The following is a 21,648-nucleotide window of genomic DNA, read 5'->3' as shown; positions in this document are numbered from 1 at the left end:
GTTTGTGTTTCAGTTTCTGTATGGCTTTGCACCCTATGTGACTGTGAATCATGTCAGAAGATGACACCGCAGTTGACCATGCCCCCACAACCTACATCCCTCAAGCACCTGCGACACACATGCAGGAACATCTTCAACTCACAGTTCATTTCATTCCATCTACATCCAGCAGTTGTTCTCACAATAGCATTTACATGGATGCCTGTTATTTTGAGTCCAAATCGCTATGATATTTTTATACCTTGCAGAAACTGGCAAACGATTTACTTTATCACAAAGGTATTTGAATGGTTTTCATATATCTGGATGGTTTTATTGACCATTGTGTTAGTGAAAAAAATGCCTTGTTGCTTGACCATAACACTAAGTCCCACAGGCTCCTGTCAGATCCTGCTAGGATACAAATGTACAGTTGGTGAGAGCAGTATATGGCTGAAGTCTGACTGTTGGTTGCAAGGGTACATCTCTATTGTTGGTGACAGTGGTATATGGCTCATGTCTGAGTCTTGGTTGCTAGGATACATCTGTATTGTTGGTAACAGTGGTATATGGCTCATGTCTGAGTCTTGGTTGCTAGGATACATCTGTATTGTTGGTGACAGTGGTATATGGCTCATGTCTGAGTCTTGGTTGCTACTATGCATCTGTATTTTGGTCAGGGCAGTATGTGGCTCAAGTCTGACCGTTGGTTGCTAGGATACATCTGTGTTGGTGACAACAGTATATGGCTCAAGTCTGACTGTACGTTGCTAGAATACATCTGTATTGTTGGTGAAAGCAGTGTGCAGCTCAATCTGACTGTTTGTTGCTAGGATACAGTTGTATTATTGGTGAGAGCAGTATGCAGCTCAGGTCTGACGGGTTGCTAGGATACAGCTGTATTGTTGGTGAGAGCAGTATATGGCTCAAATCTGACTGTTGGTTGCTAGGATACAGCTGTTTTATTGATGAGAGCAGTATGCAGCTCAAAACTGAGGGATTTGTTGCCCAGATATGGCTATGATGTTGCTGACCGGTGCATGTAAGTTGAGATACTTCACTTGTTAATATTGTCCAGTCATCTTGGACTAAAACTTTGAAAGTGTTGTTATTTCATGTGATGTTCATAGTTGATCTGTCTGTATGGTGTTTATTAAATATCTGAATATATAAATGTTGTATAACCTCCTCATAACTGTATTTGTGTTATGAGATAATAGTCTGGGTGTAGTATAATCAAAAGAAGGTAATATTTACTTTGTGATGAAAATTGACACTGCTCATGGGGCATGTTTGTTTATTGTATTCTCAGGTAATTGTCAGCGATAAAGGCCAGTATTACCAGGAATGGAATCTGGTGTTTTCTTGCAGGAGTTCTTGCCGGGCCAGCAGACTTCACTACCAGTGATTGGGTGGTTCTATATATACTGGAAAGGAGTTAACACCTGATTTGTTCAGATGACCGTATATGTTATGTCAGGTCTTTGTAACTGTTGTCACATAGAAATAATTATGTATTCCTTCACTTCTTTTGAGTAGTATAGCATAACTCGTAATTGCAAAGCATGAAAGATGTAAGAAATAGATTTGAACTATGTAGTTGCAGCATTTGCAATACATTTGAAACCTGTTTTCAGAGTGACATTGTCGCTAGATACTGTTAATGTCATGTTGTTATGGAGGATTCCTGAGATCTATTTTTGTACATGTTCTCTTAAAGTATTGACCATTGACTGGTCTGAATAGCATATTCTTTAACTTCTCTGTCAGCTGGACTCTCCAACACATTTGGAACAATTTCAAGGCAGCACCTTTTTCATGAAATTTCATGAGAAAACATACATATTCCCCTTGATTAAGAAGGACAGTTTTGTAACGTAAAAAAGTCAAGTAAGCCATGAAGATATTCTGGGTTGTTGCATTTATTTGCCAAAAAGTTCATCTTCCAGAGGTGGATGTGTCCACTTACAATATCTACATCAGGTTTCCACCCAGTCCATTTAATGTGCAACTTTTTGTGATTATCATACATATTGATTGCCCACTCAGAGAGTGTTCACAAAATTTACATTTGTGTTCTGAAAACACATTCAGTGCTATTGCCACAACCATCATTTGTTGACTTGCTGTGGAATCATTTCAAAAATGAAGCCAAGACACACATTTTAATGGTGGTCCACAGTTTTTAAGCAATTATCCAAACTTCCCGGTTTTTATACTCCTTGTTTTTTGTGAGTGAGGTGGTTCTTTTTTCAGATGACATCCAGTTAAGAGTTTTCTGTTACTGAAATGTGCAATGTTACTTGATACTGTGTCTTGCCTCATCTGTGTGCCTGCTGTGAGTAAATATGGTAATAGTAGTATCCAGCATTTTGTATGTCTGCCACAGATGAAATCTGAAATCTGTTTGTTTTCTAATCAGCCAACTTGTCTTGTTGCGATAGTCATCTTAGTCATGCCACTTGGAATAATGACATCAGAGGGGAATATCTGATTGGATATGGCATTTTCATCACAGTGGACACAACTTCTACACAATGTGCTGCCAGGAAAAATCATTCATTAGCCATGAAAAGTACTGGTATCATTGACATGGCAGCTGTAGAATCATGGGTTTTAAAAAACAGAAGTAGTGGTCTCAATGATGTCAGATGAATAAGAACTGATCTGACTGCATATTGTGTTTTTAAGACAGGGGACTCAACTAAGTTTGTTTAGGTGTGACGCTAGGAAAGAAAAGTTGGCATGAAATGGCAAGGTAGAGACAAAGCATATAAATTACTGAATAGTTTCTGTTATATTGTTGATCAGTTTAGATCTGTTGTTAATTAGAGATGACCTGTTGTACTTTTTAAGACCATATTGATTATTTCTCCAGTTAGTGTGCATGATAGTTTTATTAGCATTGGATATTTCAACGAATCCTATAGCCTGCTACTTTAGTATTCTGTTGATGTTTAACATCTATGTCAGCTTTAACCTTTATTTTGTCAATGTGAAAGTTTGATCTCGTTCTCCTTCACTGCCTTTTGTTTTCATAATTCCTAGTACACTACTTCCACAGGTAGTGGCTAGTGGCCACACAGGACCTCTCCCACCTCTCATAATGTACATGTACTCTATGTTGTCTTGTCAGTGATTATGAGCCTCACAGAGAGACTTACAAGCTATGTATTATTTTATGAAAAATCATTGCATTTTTAAAGTAAGACCGTATGTGTTTGCTTTCCTTCATCCCCCTGTGTCCTGAAACTCAGATACCTGTGTTGTGACCCCATTAACAAGAATGAGTGGTAGAGTCCAATATTTTGCAGTGGTGATAGGTTTGTCATGGCTGGTGTGTGTGTTGAACTGTTCCCAAAGCTTGATGGTGCTTTATTTTCACGACAAAACAGATAATCTTGACACTGTAGTTACCTGTATAGTTTATTTTATTTAGCTGCCAGTTTATGGGCTTTCTCCATGTCCAGTGGACAAAGAATTTGCTTGGATAACAGGTCAGTGGTTTAGTCCTTCATTCCAAAACACATAAGTCGTACTAGATGTTACCTTGCCTTGTCTTTAACGGGATGACACAAGGACTTAACCAAGTCTTTATTCTGTATAAGCTGGATGTACCTATAAAAGTGTGACTTCTCAGTTGACTAAAACTATAAAGCTTGCATTGGTCGAGATTAGAACAAATATAAATGTAAAAGTATTTTATCAGGATGTTCAGTCCATGCCAATATCTTCTGTGTATGCCAGCAGTGACTCAGGCTGACACAGTTGTCTTTATGTTAGAGTTGATCAGTCGTCTGTAATGATGTTAGGTGCACAGCTTGCAGCTGTCTAAATTCCACACCCACCCAAGTGACAAACTACCTGTAACGATACTGGATTTGCCGCAGCTTGAGGTGCACCCACTTTAGGTTAATATGTCTTGGAGCAACACATCTCCCTACCTGTACTGATTCATACCTGTTAATTATTGTTACCTACAGCAGGTAGTTTGATGATATCTTGCCCAAAACTGATATTTATGTCTATTTTTTGTGTTGTTTTAGATTGTTACAAATTTCCCTCATTACAAATGCCCAGAGAGACTGTATGTTATCAACTCTGTAATTTGATGTCAAAACAGATGGTTCAAAAAGCTATCTCAGGCCTGAGTATTTTACAGCACTGGCCTTCAGATCAGGCTGGAATGAAAACAAGATAATGTTTCTGTTACATACAAAATACGTACATGTATTCTAATGAAACAGCTTTTAGTCGCATTTCACTGCAAAAAAAAATATGTGACACTATCAGTTTGTTTGTGAGTTGAAATTTAATTTTTTTCAATCACTGGTGTTAAATAGTGAGCAAAATGTTTTATAAGACAACTGAATTTTTTTTAAAAAATGCTTTGTCCCTCCCAATCACAGGACCATGACTACTGTGACAATATAGTCACAGGTTGTAGACCTATAACAGTTTCAGGTAAAATACGTACGATTTGCTATCCTTGGCAAAGTGTCAATATGAGTGATTCCCCCTTAACTTTACAATCATTATGTTACAGTTGATTCAAGCACCACCCATTGTTAACAGCTATAGCAAGGTCCACCCATTTTTAACAGCTATAGCAAGGTCCACCCTTTGTTAACAGCTATAGCAAGGTCCACCCATTTTTAACAGCTATAGCAAGGTCCACCCATTGTTAACTGCTATAGCAAGGTCCACCCTTTGTTAACAGCTATAGCAAGGTCCACCCTTTGTTAACAGCTATAGCAAGGTCCACCCATTGTTAACAGCTATAGCAAGGTCCATACAAGGTGTGTTGTGTGTCTGGCTTTAACCCTATGCACTCTAATGAGTGTGTTCCTGTATGTAATGTTGTTGCTGATTATATTTTAAACATGGTGTGTTGATTGAAGTCTGAAGCTGTTCGGTTATTCACCATTTCTACTTCTAGTCACATGTTTCAATATGGTTGCTGCCTTCATAACTTTCAATACAAACATTGACACATACATGAAGTCAACTGATACCACAGTTGTCACCTAGCCAAGAATTTTCCAAATTCCACCAAATATTTTTATACATTGTTTTATATATTTTAAGGTTTTATATATGCAGTTTTACAGTGAGAGATACGAATATCCACAGCATAAACTTCAGAAGATGTGATCTTAGTTGTTACTTTCATATTTGTATGTGGATGTACTTGGTTCTTTACATGCATGTGAACGAAAACATATAACTTCATTATGACATCATTCCTGTTTCATTCATTTCTTGAGCATTGTTCATATCAGGTGTAATAGTATTTAGGTACTTCTGTCCTGTGTCTGCAGAATGCTGATTTGGTTTTATGGAAAGTGTTTTGTTGGCCAAGTTCTTTGGCCAGAGTTCTGAAGACTGTGACATGAAATTTGGTTCTGCAGAATGGGTTCTACAGAATGGGTTCTACAGACTTGGCTCTGCAGATGGGGTACTGCAGACTGGGTTCTCCAGACTACATTCTGCAGATTAGACGGGGTTCTGCAGACGTCCATTCTGTAGATTAGGTTCCCCTGGTTGTACAATGCTTACAGGATTCAGGTACATGGCCTTTTGAGATGCAAAATTGGAAAATATTTACCGGAACGCCTTGAGCACACAACATCTTATGGTCTTTAATGACATTTGGAAGTGATACACATAAAGATGAGAATTTATGGACATCATCTTCTTTATTTTGAGGGACACAGTGTTTCGGAGTGAGGAAGGAATTATCAAGGACTAAGTGTAAACTCTGAAATGTTGTGTCCCTCAAAACAAACAACTTCCTTGTATTTGTTTTGACTTGATAAAATATTAATTTAATCTATTGTTTTAGTGTCAGCAGAAAATAGATTTGTTGTAAGTTTAATTGTCATTCCAAAAAAAGATATATATGGCACACTCTAACACTGGAACTGTTTTGTTAGTTTGTGTATGCGTGGACATTCACAGGTTGGACCTGAAACCTTTCCACAGGAGCCCCTGGACATTCCCAGGTTGAACCTTAGGCCTTTCCACTGGAGCCCCTGGACATTCCCAGGTTGAACCCTAGGCCTTCCACTGGAGCCCCTGGACATTCCCAGGTTGGACCATAGACCTTTCCACTGTAGTCCCTGGACATTCCCTGGCTGAACCTTAGGCCTTTCCACTGGAGCACCTGGGCATTCCCAGGTTGAACCTTAGGCCTTTCCAGTGGAGTCCCTGGACATTGCCAGGTTAAACCTTAGGCCTTTCCAGTGGAGTCCCTGGACATCCCCAGGTTGGACCATAGGCCTTTCCACTGGAGCCCCTGGACATTCCCAGGTTGGACCATAGGCCTTTCCACAGGAGCCACTGGACATCCCCAGGTTGGACCATAGGCCTTTCCAGTGGAGTCCCTGGACATTGCCAGGTTGAACCTAAGGTGTTTCCACTGGAGTCCCTGGACATCCCCAGGTTGGACCATAGGCCTTTCCACTGGAGTCCCTGGACATTGCCAGGTTGAACCTTAGGCCTTTCCAGTGGAATCCCTGGACATTCCCATGTTGAACCATAGGCCTTTCCAATGGAGTCCCTGGTCATTCCCAGGTTGAACCCTAGACCTTTCCCATGGAGTCCCTGGACATTCCCAGGTTAAACCATAGGCCTTTCCAGTGGAGTCCCTGGACATTCCCAGGTTGAACCCTAGGCCTTTCCCGTGGAGTCCCTGGACATTCCCATGTTGAACCTTAGGCGTTTCCAGTGGAGTCCCTGGACATTCCCAGGCATGACCATGAGCTTGCTGATGTGGACCCTGAATGTACACAGGTTTGATACAGAACCTAGACAGGTGGCATCCGCTAAGTGAAATGAGGCTCCAGAAGACAGATTCATTTAAAATGCTATGGATGAAAACCTGCATGGCATCAATATAGAGGATGAGTAATATCAGTGGTATTTTTCGTTCGACTCTTAAATAAAAGGAATAGTGATGTTGTCTTGTTACTCCCTTGTATCCTATGGGTTGTTTTCTATTTCAAATGTTGTACATCCGATAATGTGTACATTGTGACCATGTGACCATGTGACCATGTGACAATAAATTATGTTTTAGATTTTCATCCACATTTAGTAAAAGAATTGATAAAAAAGATTTTTTTTATTCTTTTCAAGTAAATCAAAAGGATGACACACATTCCCATTTCAGTTGTGTTTTATATTTCAGGGCAAATAGTAATGAGATGATAAGGTTGAAATCAGTGTACAGTTCAGTGTATTTTGGCCTAATGGTGGTGGTGCTCAGATTAGCATGACTTCATTCTATTAACGATATTTACCCTAACACTTACCTCACAATACTACTAGTGTCAAGCCATGGACACAATGTACAGCTTGGAATTTATGCTATGTTTTGCATGAACTTTACTTATTTTCCATGAATGGCTATTCAATAAAGTGAAAGGCACTCTGAACTGGCGTTTACTTTAGTGAATGTATTGCTTGAATTTTATTTGTTTGCCATTTAATGACTGTTGGAAAGGCAAAAGGTATTCCGAACTAGTATAAAGCATGTTTTAGTGAACTGAACATGGAGAATAATGGTTTCATTATGCTGAAGTATTACATCAGAGACAATAATGAATATGTATTTCTTTATTTAAGCTGTTTTCGGAATCTGTTTATACCATGTCTGGTACTGGTTAGTGTAGAAGTGTATGTATCAAACTATCCCTTTGATTGACAAAATACTGAATGTGTGTCTGGTACATCTGTGGATGTATGAGGCTGTGGCAGGTTGTCCATAGTTGTGATGTGCATTATAGTACAGCTTGTTCAGCTTGACCTTATCAAGTGAATACTAACACATTGTGTGACTGGTTGGCTCTGTTGTGATTGTCAACATGTCTGATTATCCGGTTGCTATGTCCTAACGGTTTTAAAGCTACAGATGCTTTAATGTTTCCGATGTGTGCATACTTCCCACAAATGCAACGTAAATAACATACTGTACTCCCCTATTTAATGAAGTTATGTTGACCTGTTTGTGCCATTTGACCCACCTGGTCATGTATGTGTAGAGTAGCTCAGGTCAAGCTGGACAGAAAGAGGGACCACATTCTGATTCAGGCTATGTGATATGAACTTTCACAATGTTTATTGTGTAAGTGGACTTTTTTTTCTATTTTAAAAGAAAATGAAAATGATTGAATGAACAGATATAAAAGTTTCAAAACACTTCAGTTGAACTTGAACCACAGTATGGAACATAGAGAATATTCAGTAACCCTCCGAGAAAGTTTGTATTTCCTCAGTGTATACCACCAAGACTAATGTGATCCTTAGCATTTGCAAGTCATTTTACTTTTACGTATGTGTTTTATTTTATCACATGGGCTGTGTAATGTTTTATGTACAAAACATTATTACTTGTTAATGTTTTTGTAATGTGTATAAATAAACTTTTGTCGCTTCTATTAGAAAATATGTTCTGCTTTTTGAAAGGATGATTATTATGTTGCTGAATGTAAACTAGTTTGTAACTATCACCCTTTAAATAAAAGTTTACTTATTTAATTAGAGTTTTGTGGTAAGCAGTTCACAAAATATGAGTGTCCTACTTTGATCTTCGTCCACTGCTAATCCATCTATAGTACATATATTCACTTCATTGGTCCTTCTGACCCGTGATGCAGCTCATGCTGTTGACCACTGGATTGTCTGGTCCAGACTCAGACCGTTACCATATAGCTGGAATATTGCTGAGTACAGTGTAAGCTTTAACTCACTCACTCACTTACTCATTGGCCCTTGTCCATTCTCAGTCATCCAGCAAGGAATGTTGAATGGTGTCTTGCGTAGGTCTTGAACATATTGTAACTTCATTGAAGTTAACGATCTAAATGACCATTTGACATCGGATGTAAATAGCCTTTGCAACATGGAACGCTTGTGATAAAGGATATGAATCATGTAGTTTGAACCATCTGTACCTTGCTGCATAAAATGTGTGTGTGAAAAAATGAGCTGTATGATGTGATATCAGACTGTTATGCTTTGCGAAAATGTCAAATTTCTTTGAAACATGTTTTCAAAGCAGCGACTGAAGCTGTTGGCCACTGTGTATGAAATTGAGTGAATGTCAAAATACTTTCACATGTGAAACTTAAGGGACCATCCATAATTTATGACTACGGGAGTGATGATGGATTTTAGGGAGAAGCATGTACAACGTGAATAACCCCATCTCCTAAAATTTATGTACAGAATTTATAATACAGACCCGAATTAGTACACTACTCTTCAAAAACAGGACTGTAGACGCATTAGCTCATCTGTTGCCATGACAGCGATGTGCAAATGGAATCTAGTATTGTTCCACGCCGACCCCTTCACTCAAAGGGATCGTTGCGCTACGACAGTCGTAAGTCTACAGGTGGTCATGAGCACAGGCAAACATTTGCGCTACAGTTTGCCCGTGTCATAAGTGAGTCATTACTAGTCATTATTAGTGAAGTTCCCATAGAATTCCATGTTAATTTTACCTCTAACAAGAATAATTTTCGTAAATTTAGTTACATTTGCTTTAAAAACGTACCTACCAGATCGGAAATGATTCAATTTTCCGATGATTTTAAAGACAACTTTAACTATACAATATTTAAACAAAATATAATAGTCATACTAATCACTGTTAACATGGCTGTATATAGGGTAGATTGATATTATAACTTGTACTTATATATCGTGCTTAGTCAGGTGTCATTCGATAACTAATCAACGGATGGATAAAAGAAATTTACTAGTAGCTGAAGATGATTTACAATATGTTTGCGAAATATGAAAATAAAATGACTTCTACTCAATTTATGGAAATTATACTTGCAAGAGTTAATTAACATGTAAGTCAGTGGAAATTGCACTAATGATGACTCACTTACGGCCAACTAGTATGGGAGTTACGATCATTTTCGTGCCACGATCGTTTTGTTGAACGTGCCCCTGCGGAAACCTGCGGAAACCTGCGGAAGGCCTGAGGTTGCTATGATTCTAGTCTGTACGCGCAGAATCGGGATGAAGTTTAAGGCTTCGGTGCACACATTAACAGTCGTGCAAAAGAAAGTATATTCTTGAAAATTGATTTGCCCCCAAAATTACAGGTGTCGAAAGATGAAAACAGTCACCTTTTGTAGGATGTTCTTTCATACGACGCAATATCAGTTGTGAGACCGGTATGTTTTCCTGCATTGTCACCCACAAAGGTTTATTACATGTTTCAGCATTAAACATGGATGTGTATTCGTTTTGCCCGGGGGGTTATAACTGGGTTAGTTTAAACGCCAATTCCAATCCCCAAAGGGTATTATGTTCGCTTGTCCTTGATACGTTAATTATAACCGAATGCAAATCTGTCCATGCCTGACCAATCTTAGGTACACACAACACCCATCATATTTCAACATTTTAATGACAAGTAACGAAGAATACATGAATTTACAGTCGATAACATATAAATATCCAACACTGTATCAGCTAGCGACCCACAGTTTCATACTGGGTGGCGTATAAGTGAACTCGTGATTAATCCTAGGTACAAACATGATAGAATAGTACGCAGTATTTACTGCAGAGAAACAGGATTGGCTGTAGACGCTGAAAGACGACAGTACTGTGGTTCGAGATAAAACGTACATAGAAGGCTCTGATAGGCATATCAAACCCCTTTTTGAATTAACCAATAGCCTGTGCTCATAATTATAGATTGCGACAATTGTCACCGAAGCAAAAGGCGGGCGTGACCAACTTTCAACGGTAAGACTCCCATTTATGGCAATTCAAGCATCTTATGACTCAAGTTATGTCCCTGTTGTCTGCATATGACGACTACAGAGGATTCAGTTGTGGTTTGAAATGACACGCAAAAACGTGGTAATATCCCCAATGTCCCGATCTATATTTTGATTATAGTGTTCAGCCGCGCATATCAGACTGTTCTCCACCCATGGGGATAATACTGATTGTAGAATACGATAGACACCGTAGATAGCTCTAGGACACAAGACACAAAGTCTTCTTCCCGTCTTCTCCAAACCTCAAGGCCACGAGGTCTCTGACTGCGAGATTGGCATGAAATCAACATTAACTGAAACGTCTAATCGAAAATATCTGATATTTGAGCAACTGTTTCATTTCACATCAGCTTAGACAATTATCTCCTGAGACATAAGTCGACAGGTATTGCGCAAAATGTCAAAGAGAGTAGGCTCCCTTGGCGTTCATGGAAATATCTGATGACGTCATCACAGAAGAGGCTTGGTCAGTCTGTTCTTCTACTGTGTTGGGGATCGAGAGGCTGTTCCGAAAGGTGACGGATATTGCCGAAGCCAAGGTGTATTCCTACGGAAACCGTATTTCCCATTGTATCCAACTACAGGTTTCACTCCTTGCATGAACTGCGCATGTCCGTTAACAACATCTGGTGAATGACCTGGAGAGGAGGAATATATCATCAGTTTAAGATATTCTAGCAGGAGAACAAACGCAAGCATATCGGATAACATAAACGCTTAGATGAGGTTCTATAATTAATGGGCACAATCCTAATAGGTTACTACAAACTCTTTCCTGTACAGCATTTTTGCGACGTATAGCTGAACTATATAGTCTACCCCCCAAAATCTTGATATGACCACATCCATTTTATGCATTGATTCATACACACATTTATCCTGCCGTTGCATGGCGAGTATTAGATTTCTTGCTAATTACGACTTGTCCATCAAAAAGAGTCACCCGCTTCCACTTCCACTCCTACTAACTGTTGGGTAAAAGAGTGTTTACACTAGAATACGGGATTTTACTGACACGTTACAAACGTTATAAAATATCCAAAATCAAACATGGGTGAGTATTTTCTTTTTGTGCGGCAGTATGGTATGTTCAAATCAAACATGGGTGAGTATTTTCTTTTGTCCGGAAGTGTTTGATGCGTTCAAATCAAACGTTTGGTGAATATTTTATTGTCCTGCAGTGTATTAAGTCAAATCAAATACGGGTGAATACCGTCCTTTGCCTGGCTGTGTATTATGTGTTCAAATCAAATATAGGTGAATACCTTCTTTATCTGACACTGCATTATGTGTTCAAATCAAATACGGGTGAATACCGTCTCTTGCCCTGCAGTGTACTAAGTGTTCAAATCAAATACGGTTGAATACCTTCTTTTGTCTGGCAGTGTATAACGTGTTCAAATTAAACATGGGTGAATGCCCTCTTTGTCAGAAAGTGTATAACGTGTTCAAATGGAACTTGGGTGAACAGTTCTTTCTGCCCGGCAGTGTGTTATGTGTTCAGATCAAATATGTATGTTACACGTATACCATGCACATGCATGTGTAAGGTGCACATTGACAACGATGATATACCGACCAGCGCCAAACTGGTTCCTCATGGACAAGTATTGGTAGCCGGCACCCTTCTCGTGGAAGTAATCCATGACGGGACCATCAATAGAAGTCCCAGGTGTTTCCTGGAAGATAGTAGACGCCATTAGTGATACTCACAACACGATGAAACTGGTTCCATATATGAATTTGATGAATACTTTCATGATTTTACTTACTTTGTTGTTTATAATAACCTATTGCACGCCAAAGAGGGTATATTTTGTTCATCAGATCGGACTTTTTAATAAACATATTTTATGTATGAAATAGAAATTACATAAATATGGATTGACTTACTTAAGTGACGCTTCTTCAGTTTAGCAAAATAAGTCAATAATTAAAGATTACTTATACTCTAAGCGGGTACAAATACATAAATCATTTGTAGACATCGTTATAAATGAAACCCCATCATCAAAACTGATCATTTCGACATTTAATTACCTTAAATCAATCTTTTTGACAACAGTGCAGATTCACAAACAAGGTATAGAGGCAATTGATTCCACAAAGGCAAGAAATGGATGAAAAAAGGACAATATCTACAAGTGTCAACGGTTCATAGTAATTGCATCCCGAGTTTTGAATAAATTTAGCGATTGTGGGTTACTTGTTTCTGTTGGTAAATTGTTCCGTAAGCGCATGGTATCTGTTAAAAACGAACATGCATGCGACTCTATAAGAACGAATTATGCGAATACTATCAGTATTTCTCAGATTGTAAGAACTACAATCTCTGGCATGTTCTGGAATTAAATAAGAAATACAGCTTGGAGTAAGGTTATTATTCATTTGAAGAATAAAGTCAGTCTCTTCTGGGATAAAATAATGGTATGAAATTTGTCTCCTTGTAGATTTCCTCATGACTACAAAACGGAACATTAAAAAGATAGCCTGTTTAATCAGTATTTAACCAATACGTTCGACAACCCTTCTTCCCAGTGTACTAAGACGGACGGGCGATGGACGGAAGGACAGTCAACAGACAACAATATGTAATGGAAGTTCATTTTGGCGTTAGCAAGACGAGTTGACATTGAAACTGAATTCACGTGTCTCTTTTCTTATATCACCAGTATCACTAACCCATCTCTGCATTAATCAGGGTCGATGGAGTAGCCTAGTGGTTGTTCGTTCGCTCGCCGTACCGAAGAACCGGGTTTGATTATCAACATGGTACATGGTTTCTGGTGTGTCCTGATAATGCTGGAATATTGCTAAAATCAACGTAAAATCTTACTTACTCACTAAGTCAAGATTAATTACAAACACTACCGGTGAAGATGGTTAGAACACACAGTAACACTCAACGGTATGTCACAGAGAGTTCCGACTCACGGACTTGTTTGATTGGAGGTCATCGTGGACCAAAAGCATGGATCGGTGTTCTTAATATCAACCTCTAGTTTGTCTGGTCCAGACTTGACTAGTTACTGGCTATAGTATCACCAACTGCTCGATGAACAATAAACAGACTCACTATTGAGAACTCCATGGTGATTCACCCTAGCAACCGATAATGGTTGTTGCTGGTGTTTGTTTAACGCCGCACTCAGCAATATTCCAGGTATAAGGCGGCTTTCCTGTGATCAACAGCATGAGCATCGCTATATACAAATGGTTTACGATGACATGTGTCAATCGAGTCAGCCTGAATCTATCCGGTTAGTCGCACGTCTTACGACATATACAGGTTGCTGATGACTGCGTCAAATTGGCCCAGAGGTTTGTTACATGCCCTGCCTAAATGGTTGTCAGGCCCGGTGACTTTGCTGATTGAATGTCATCATACCCGGATGGCGTTAAACTTTGTTCATAATATCCACCACTGGAATGTCTGGCTCACATCTGTACCTTGTTACATAGATGGCATATTCCAGGCTGCGTCATCAAACAATATACATTCCCCTGCTAATCAACTACATTATGATCTGGGCATCGCGTCGCGACTGCAGTTGTAGTTTGACCAAGGTGTTTTCTGAACTCAAGTGTGTCAAGCCGACCTGACACAGATGCATTGTCTCACCTGTGTTGACAGACGAGGACTGCATGTCGCAGTGTTCTGAGATAAGTGGCGGACCAGTGTCTCTTGCAACAAACACTCATAAGGATCCCTGTCTAATGCCTGTCTCATTTTTTACTATCAACAATCAGTTACTGGGTTTCTCTTTAACACTACGCGTTGGTTTCATACGAATACTTCTGAAACCAATTAAAGTATATTTAACTTTTCATGGACACCTGATAATAACACATGTAGAGGGGCAAACAAAGCACACGACCTATATTCTACACAGCCTCCTGTACAAACATAGTTAAATCTTTGTCTCGGTCAAACAGATAGAGACATTTTGAATATTTATGGCAGCAGATTGTGTTAACGCTCAACGAGGTAACTTGTTACAAGACCAGGGACTAAATTAGATTGTTTTTTTACAGGTAGATGCAGTGAAGTGTTTGAAAGGCATTTGAAAGCAGAACGAAGATGATTGCATGACACCTTTTATGGATAACAACTTTTTTTAAAATTCTTTAAACAAAGAATATGTAAAGAATATATAAAAAGAGGCTGTTCTCCATAAAACAACTCATGTATCCATGTAGATCCAATGGTAGGTCAGTACCCAGTAAGGGAAATATACAATCGTATAGGGCATGACGACTGGTAATAACGGCTGAGTGTCTTTTAGGTTTATTTTATGTCTTTTTAGATCTGTTGACGGTGTGCATTACATGATCCATTAAATGAGCGCGAAAATACTAGCACTTGTATTTCTACACTGATTCGCCCCCCGTGCCTAATGTCAGTGAGGTCTAACTAATCAGGATCGAAAGGTCACTTTTGACCTTGCCTTATCGCTTACAACTGCCCTTGTACTCAACCACTGGCTCGTCTCTCCACGATTTTCCCCTTTATTCTAACATTCACCCCACACTCTTACAGCCAGTGTTTGTAATGTCAGAATCAGCAAACACCGTCGTCTTTGTTCACCATGATTGCCCAATCAGTTGAAAGTGTGTGACGTATGGTATGTAAGCAGTACGTAGTTAGGTACAGGTATATTACTCAAAAGAAGTCAACGATTACCCAGTTGGTTTGTGAAGTTCTCTTCTGTAGTCCATATATCAACAGCAACTGTCACTCTAACCTGATACTATAAACAATGTCTGCTAGCGAGGTAAAACACTGGACGTGACAATACATTAGTTCAGTAGTCAAAAGACAAAGGATTATGCTCATCCCATCAACACGGCCAGTAGAAACATAACTGCATTTCCAGCTTCAACAACCATCATCCCAGAGGATTAAGGAAAAGCAGTGTAATTTATTAATAACACGTAATTTGTATACTCGCAAAATGCTTATGTTCCTAATTTGAAGCAGAAAATGACTTTTGTTTTTATTCATATAGCTTGTGGTACTATATACACACACACCGAATCATGTGGATTTATAGTAATAGTGAAAGGAGATCTTCATTGATAGCTGAATACATTATTGTGCGTACATGTCACCCATATAATGAAACAGATATTGTGAAACGTCCCTTTAATTCATCATTACATGTCACCCATATAATGAAACAGATATTGTGAAACGTCCCTTTAATTTAGCATTACATGTCACCCATATAATGAAACAGATATTGTGAAACGTTCCTTTAATTTATCATTACATGTCACCCATATAATGAAACAGATATTGTGAAACGTCCCTTTAATTTATCATTACATGTCACCCATATAATGAAACAGATATTGTGAAACGTCCCTTTAATTTATCACGTTACTGACGTCACAACTTGCAATCATCACGAACGACGTTCCACCGTCCACCTGCAATATCCGTAATCTAATCTCTCAAGTCGAATTTTTTTCTCATCTCTCCATGGCGGCAGCTCTGTGGGGGAGGTACTCCGGTGTCTTCAAGTGACTTGGTGTCAGTACAATACCCGAGGTCGACACCTGGGTCTACCTCTACATGTGACTGTAGTCCCATGTGGCAGCTTAACACTGTTGTGGATTTGAAATGATCCATACGCTTAGAGCAGATCGAATGTGCTTAGGGTTAGAGTCATTTAAAATATTTCGATTTGTAGTGTCGATGATACCGGTTTCAGCGTCTTGATATGATAAATCTCCAATTAAGTCTGTAACGTTTTTAAAGGTTCCCAAATATATACTGAATATCGGTCTTATCGGACTCAACTTCATTGTTTTTATGGAATGTGCATTGTTCTAAACCACTCCGGATCCTATTCTATATATAGACTAGCTATAGTTCATGGTGCGGTTTTGATTGTACATGATTTTGGTTACCTATTCGTCAAATTTGGAAATGTCTTTCACGTGACCATGGATTTTTAAAAAGTCATGCTGGGGAATTGTAACATTAAACAATTATTTTCGTTCCATGAAACTATGGCCGAAAAGATATGCTCGATTGTTCCATACAAGAGACGCTGAAATACTGGTTTGAAAGTTATCCGTTTTGTGTACATTTATCTCTCGAATATGAAATCACCGTTGACCAGTAGGACGAGAGGCTGGTTGTACAGTGTTCCCTCGCCGGGTTTGGGTCATCGTGACCCAACGGCTTAGGTCCTTGATCTTGCTGCCAGTCATTAGTTTATCTAGCCCGTAGGCCTATTGTAGCCCCGTGAACAAAACTTAATTATCACTCATATCGCCCAAAATGAAGATTTTTTCTTAAACTTTGCAGTTTTTGTTATTACAGTACACAATATTCCTTAAGCACATTAACGGAATAGATCGTTTTCACATGCTCCAAGTGAGAGAAGGAAGGCTGATGTGTTTAAGTTCCCATGCACACTGTCACCATGACAACACTATGTCTTCATGTGGACCTGTAGGTCGAATACAGCTGAAGTGACTGAATCACTGAAATTTTTACTTCCATGCACCGTCGACAGTAAACATTCAACTTGTTTTATTGATGTTTCCCCGTATTGATGGTGAAACATTCGCAGTTACACAACTGAAAACAACAAAGGTTACAATTACTGTCTGCTGTTTGAAGCTGCCGAACATGTGGCTCAGATCGATGTCATGGTCTATATCTTGTCCTGAATACAACAAAAAAATTACCTTCGTTTTTCATTTTTTTTTGTAGAAAGCTTTCACTCTCGTGAACGCTAATCTCTTAAACAGATCAATCGTCGCTGTAAGACTGGAACTTGTTCGCCATGAAAGCATGTAGTTTCTTATAGTACCAGTTGTCTGGAGCTCACGTGTACAGTATGTGTAATATATGCTCCGGGCCTTACATATCAGGCAGAGCTGTACAAACTACAATTTTGAACCTTTACGTTTCCATATATCGGTATGTAAGTTCTAAGGACGTCAAGATACATAAGTTTGATGAATCAATACGTATGACGACACCCATGTCTCGATTCCATACGTGCCACGATGCCTATTTTCGAACATTGATATTTCAGGTTTTTGTAGCTGTCCAGGAAAAGATCCTAATTTTCTCAGAGATTATAAAGATTCTAGTTTCCCATCTTTGTGCATATCATTTATAACACTCATAACACGAAAACATGATAAAACTGCAAAATGTAAACGATAAACATAAACATGTTTAAACCGATACTTTAAAAACTAAATATCGATACAGTCTTGAATGCATTAACGACAGTGCTCGCTTATTTCATGATGGGAATAAACTCACTTACACAAGAAGCCATTGAAGCCAAATGTTGGCACTGTTCACGTTGCTTATTACATACATTACACATATATCTACTCTCTTTAGTATACTTAATGTTCTTATTCTCTTAAACATTTTTACATAAAATTCGTCACATGGTACAAGGAATTCGCACTTTACAAATTTATTGGATGTAGCGTGTAAGCTAAGTTTTATTATTGATACTAGTAAATTTGTTTCCAGTGAAAATCGATGGAACCCCCTTTGACTTTCTGCCTTGTCTGGCACAATCAACGCCACAACATGTCTGGTTGCGTGACTCTGTCCGTGTCAGCTGCAGTGTCTATCTCACACTGACACAGTTGTACACAGTCCTCTGCAGCAATAACATCAGAGGGGCTCGAGAGTATTGGTGGGGAGCTTGGGTTAAATGTGTTAGGATTCATTCTGAATTTGATTGTCTCAGTTTGTCTTTGAGAAGGTAGCTTTCAAATAAAATAGTCACCAATACAAGTGCCTAAAGTAGCTTACAAATAAAATAGTCACCAATGCAAGTGCCAAAAGGGACAATTTTGTGATTATTACGTCTTTTGAGGCTTTAGGTTAGTATGGCGGCTAAAGTGACCACACATGGAACCAAACAGTTTTGTTCCTAAATGAGCATTCACGTCAAGTCAATTCCCAATTTGTAAAATAACGTAGAAAAGTCTGTTTTCTGTGTATCCTGTACAGTGACATTCCTTGGATGTTCCAGACCCAGGCTATCGAGAATTAGGCTATGGAGACTCAGGCCATCGAGAATCAGGTACAGGATTTGATAGAAACCTCATTAGTTGTGCATGTATAGCTTTATGACAATCTGGTGTCACAGACTGCCCAGCCTCAAACATATATTGATAGAAACACCACTGGACAGCAATAAACTATGTTTATGTACAGTAGGAAATCTCGTGAATTGCATGAGACAGAGCGGTCACGTTCCCCGTCAAGACTTCGTGCTCAGACGTGCTCTCATTGGAAGTCATCGGGCCGTGTAAGTTCAAGAACCTTGTTGACATCTGAAGATATTTGATCACATACAGAGTCTTAAATACACGTTAATCTTTGCCATTTCACTTCTCAAACACGGATTGAACGCCACCATTGACGTGAACCCGTCCAAAAGCCATACATCAAGAACTGAAATGAATAGCCTGTTGAGGTAGCAACAACCCAGGGCATGGAAAGGGGACGACACCTGATAGTCTGCTACAAGAGAAACCACTATACTGTGTACATGTGTATATAACAGGCACCAAGAGGCACCACCATATGATATACATATGTGTACAACAGCCTGGGCCACGATAAACGGGTGATCGAACAGGACTGGCATTTAACAGACCGTTTTCAATATTGCAGATGAACTATCTTCCGATTTATATCTGAAACCAGTTGAAAAATGACTTTTCATGGACTTCTGATAATAATGATAATAAATGGGTATTTCTTGACAACATACTCAAACTCTACATAGAAAGGAGTCACTTGAGTTCATAAAGAAAATATGACCAGAATATTTGGAAGTTATAGGTGGTAGGATTTTTGTTGAGGCGGTAGTCCTGCTGCTGAAGATGAAACATTTTTGATGGGAGAAGGAATACTGTTCCAGAGGGATGGTGCTGCACGTTTGATTGTCCTAAATCTGTGTCCAGGGTGTTTTAGAAAATGCCTCCAAGCGGTGATATGAGAATCATAGCTTGGTAATTTTAACAGTATTATATATTTACAAATCATATGGATGATAGTGGGCGTCAAGGTGCATGCGTTCATTCTTTCAGAACTGATTTCAACAATTCAAGCTGGACAGCTACATCACCATTCACCCATAAATGTTAGTGTCATCAACAATCAACACACCTTCTCGGCACCACTGTGGATAATTTACAAGGTTAATAGCGGAACTGAATTGTTATTGGAAGGTTTTATATTCTACAAAACAAACCTGAACAGATCAGACATACACTGCAACCCAGGTCCTTTAAGCAGGTTGCAATAACTCAGGGTCGAACTATCCTAAACGACTGTTGACCCAGGAATTATATTTGAGCCCTATGTTTGTAAAGCACCCATCGATCAAATGAAATAACGCTACTGATGATAATATCATATTGCACACACAGTTATATTTTAAAAAGCATGTTCCACACAGCATTTGTAAAGGCTCCGGTCCACCCTGACATTATATATTTTTCGAACAGATTGTTGTATCACAGGTGACCATGGTCAGGTGAGATTCAATAATTTGGGGGCTACTTGAACTGTGGTTGACATGTAATGGCATAGTGGCATCCTGTGGAAGACAGGTGGTTGATCTTACTTACACGGGTTGATTAATGTTTGAAACTAAATATCCTGTCACGTACATGGGGTCGTTGTCGTTGGGGTGGGTGTGGTGGTCATCATTTCTGTACACATGTTCTGGAGGGTCCCGAAGTTCTGTGGATAGTCAACTTCTTTATTGCAATGGGTGCGACGTTTCAGTGTAGGAACTAACACCATTATCAAGCAAGTGATACATAGAGTTGTGAAAAGCTATATATACACAGCTACTTAGTGCAGTTCTTTAATCAATGTATTAAACTTGACTTTCCATAGAACTTGGGTTTCCTTCACCTACACAACTTCTAAAATGTCTCCCAAAGAATTATCAAGTAAATGGTTATGTGAAACATTACTTGACATGATGAAAGAGAAATGCAACGCAATGCTGGTCAGTATTTTGTTATGACATAGCTCGTTCAGGTATAACGCTGGTCAGTATTTGTTATGATATAGCTCACCTGGCCGGTCCTCCGCAGCGTCCTATCCACTCCATGAAACTTGAAGTAAGGTGTGACGTGGCCGTCCTTCTGGGAGTTGTAGGGGGGAATCACTGGTCCTAGCTTAGGGTTGGCTTTAGAGTAGTCACTGGATATGCTGCTGACTGCGTTACAGTCCAGAACAAAGGTATGTTCCTTTCCCAGCAGCTCCTGGGGTGGCGGAGTGGGTGGGGTTCGGTAGATCTTGTTCACCCGAGACTTGGATCGACGGGATGAAGAAGGGGAGGCTGACATGTTTGAAAAAAATCTGAAAATCGGATACGCTCCGATATTTTCCGCACTTAAAATATCGACAGTTTCTTCTGTCACACTTTCTGTGTGGATCTGATTAACGCGAAATAATTTGTTGTGTGACTCGACCAAGTCCTCCAAGATGTATTGTTCCAGTGTTCACGTGTCGAACTAAACTCTCCGATTCCTTCCCCTATACAAGTCGATAAAATCCACCCAAGGCGATTTAGTCGAGTGACTGGCTTACAACCAGTCGTGAATAGCGCTGTGAAATATACCACAGTTGTACGTAGCGGACTGGTTGTCAGTCAAGCTAACGGTGGTTGCTATGCAAAGGCCGACAGGTAAATCTTGTATTATTCATACGCAACTCTGGTTACCCGGACCTCCTAGCTTTGTTTGCACTTGTCCAGTTCCCTTTTGATATTTTAATCTTTCCTAAATTGGTTCGTGTTTCGTTCGACCATTAGAGACCCCGTTGCCATCACGT

The 21,648-nt window shown here is 39.3% G+C and overlaps 2 protein-coding genes across 4 annotated transcripts in view; one reads left to right on the top strand and one right to left on the bottom strand.

Annotated features, from left to right (window-relative positions):
* Window positions 1-8,488, top strand: part of LOC137298260 (alkaline ceramidase 3-like) — a 28,551-nt gene extending 20,063 nt beyond the window's left edge. Inside the window, exons 11-12 of one of the 3 annotated variants that reach the window (XR_010957731.1) lie at window positions 14-6,028; window positions 6,160-8,488. Coding sequence is in view for 1 of the 3 variants with exons in the window: in XM_067830438.1 (XP_067686539.1) it covers window positions 14-64 (51 nt within the window). In the remaining 2 variants the exon portion in view is untranslated. Of the gene's footprint in view, window positions 1-13 lie in introns of all 3 variants that reach the window. The other 2 variants (XR_010957732.1, XM_067830438.1) reach the window with 2 other exon arrangements.
* A 1,904-nt stretch (window positions 8,489-10,392) lies between these two features.
* On the bottom strand, window positions 10,393-21,648 carry LOC137298152 (sperm microtubule associated protein 1-like). Its single transcript, XM_067830264.1, has 3 exons — window positions 20,889-21,648; window positions 12,373-12,472; window positions 10,393-11,431 (listed from the first exon to the last, which is right to left on the bottom strand). Exons 1-3 carry the CDS (start codon window positions 21,159-21,161, stop codon window positions 11,274-11,276), a joined length of 531 nt encoding a protein of 176 aa, XP_067686365.1. The 5' UTR covers window positions 21,162-21,648; the 3' UTR covers window positions 10,393-11,273.

The sequence above is a fragment of the Haliotis asinina genome, chromosome 10 (genome assembly GCF_037392515.1).
Source record: "Haliotis asinina isolate JCU_RB_2024 chromosome 10, JCU_Hal_asi_v2, whole genome shotgun sequence".
Classification (NCBI taxonomy): Eukaryota; Metazoa; Mollusca; class Gastropoda; order Lepetellida; family Haliotidae; genus Haliotis; species Haliotis asinina.
The sequence above is the reverse complement of the archived record's forward strand: the minus strand, read 5'-3'. Positions and strand labels throughout refer to the sequence as shown.